This window comes from Rhagoletis pomonella, unplaced genomic scaffold, assembly GCF_013731165.1.
Source record: "Rhagoletis pomonella isolate Grant_MI unplaced genomic scaffold, Rhpom_1.0 Rhpom_scaffold_00003, whole genome shotgun sequence".
Lineage (NCBI taxonomy): Eukaryota > Metazoa > Arthropoda > Insecta > Diptera > Tephritidae > Rhagoletis > Rhagoletis pomonella.
The window spans coordinates 47,083,425-47,084,935 of NW_023458557.1; the positions used below are offsets into that span (position 1 = coordinate 47,083,425).

The 1,511-nt window shown below is 38.5% G+C and overlaps 1 protein-coding gene across 1 annotated transcript; it reads left to right on the top strand.

The window, feature by feature from the left end:
• Positions 1 to 284: 284 nt before the first annotated feature.
• On the top strand, positions 285 to 1,031 carry LOC118736262. The gene has a single exon (XM_036466356.1). It carries the CDS (start codon positions 285 to 287, stop codon positions 1,029 to 1,031), a length of 747 nt encoding a protein of 248 aa, XP_036322249.1.
• The last annotated feature ends 480 nt before the right edge of the window (positions 1,032 to 1,511 follow it).

Consider the following 1,511-nt stretch of genomic DNA (forward strand, 5'->3'; position numbering starts at 1 on the left):
AAAACATAGTAATTGATGAGACCCTTATTCCATGGCGAGGCAGACTAACATTCCGACATTATATACCAAATAAAGCTCATCCTTATGGTATAAAGCTTTTTAAGCTCTGCGCTACTGAAGGATTCACCTGGTCGTTGAAAATATATTCCGGAAAGTCATCAAGTGGATTGAGAGAAGTCGGTTTGGCAAAAAGTGTTTGGGAGGATCTGATTATTGATTTGAAAGGTCAAGGTCGAACTTTATATGTAGACAACTTTTACACAAGCTATGAATTGGCTCGTTCAATGCTAGATCAAAAAACACATGTTGTCGGTACACTCCGTGCCAACAAGAAACATTTCCCAAAAGAAGTTATGATTGCACCTATAAAGAAAGGCGAAGTAGTGGCTAGAGAAGATCCCAATGGTATAGTTGTTCTGAAGTGGAAAGATAAACGCGACGTCAGAATGCTATCTACGAAACATGCCCCGATAATGGTATCCACAACAGATGGAGCACGTAATCCTGAAGAGCCTTCAACTAGTCGAGGAGCGAGACGTAAAAGACGAGCAACAGAAAAGCCATTGGCTGTGGTAGAATATAATAAGGGGAAAGCAGGCATTGATCTTTCCGATCAAATGGCTTCTTACTCAAATACCCTTCGCAAAGGGTTAAAATGGTATCGAAAGCTGGGAATTGAACTTTTACTCGGACTTTCCGTGGTTAATGCCTTTACTGTGTATAAAGCAGCGTCGAATAATAAAACCATAAGTATACGAACATTCCGTGAACGCGTTGCTAAGGACCTACTAGGCCTTACATGCCCGCAGCCTGTACCGCAATCGAAGCATATCATCACCAAAAGAGTAGATGAAAATAATAAAACCATCCGACGTGCTTGCGTTTTATGCTACGCTGAAGCAAAAAGAAAATTTAGTCGAAAGGAAGCAAGAAAGAACATAAAAAGGACAACTACGTACTGTCCGCAATGCCCCAACACTCCCCAATTGTGCATTGATTGCTTTCCAAAATATACGCATTTAAAAAATTAATGTAGATTGAAATTATCATATCTTAATTTTAATATTTTTCTATCTTTTTTATACTTTTTTCGAATGAATTCCAATAAATTTTCAAAATTTAAAAGAACCTCCGAGTTTTTATCATAAAAACTGCACAAATGAAGATATCTCTAGGAAGCTTGGACCAAAATTTAGGGCAAACATTAGGCTACTAGAAAAACAATAAAAAAAACCCCGTAGAGTCAAACAGAAACGCACGACAATATCTAAGGCCAGACAATGCCTGTCGCACGTTTTCGTACGACGTGGCACCCCAGGAAGTTTTTGGTGTCGCACGAAAACGTGTAGCCATGGCACTCAATGTGTTAAAACTTCATTGAAAATGTAATGAATGCATTCCCAGTAAAAACTTGCAAGTACTAGCAACAATTCGTAACAATTTTTTGATATTTAATGGACCTATTGCCATGCTCCTTTTTAGCAGAACGTAATGTAGCATTTTCGACAACC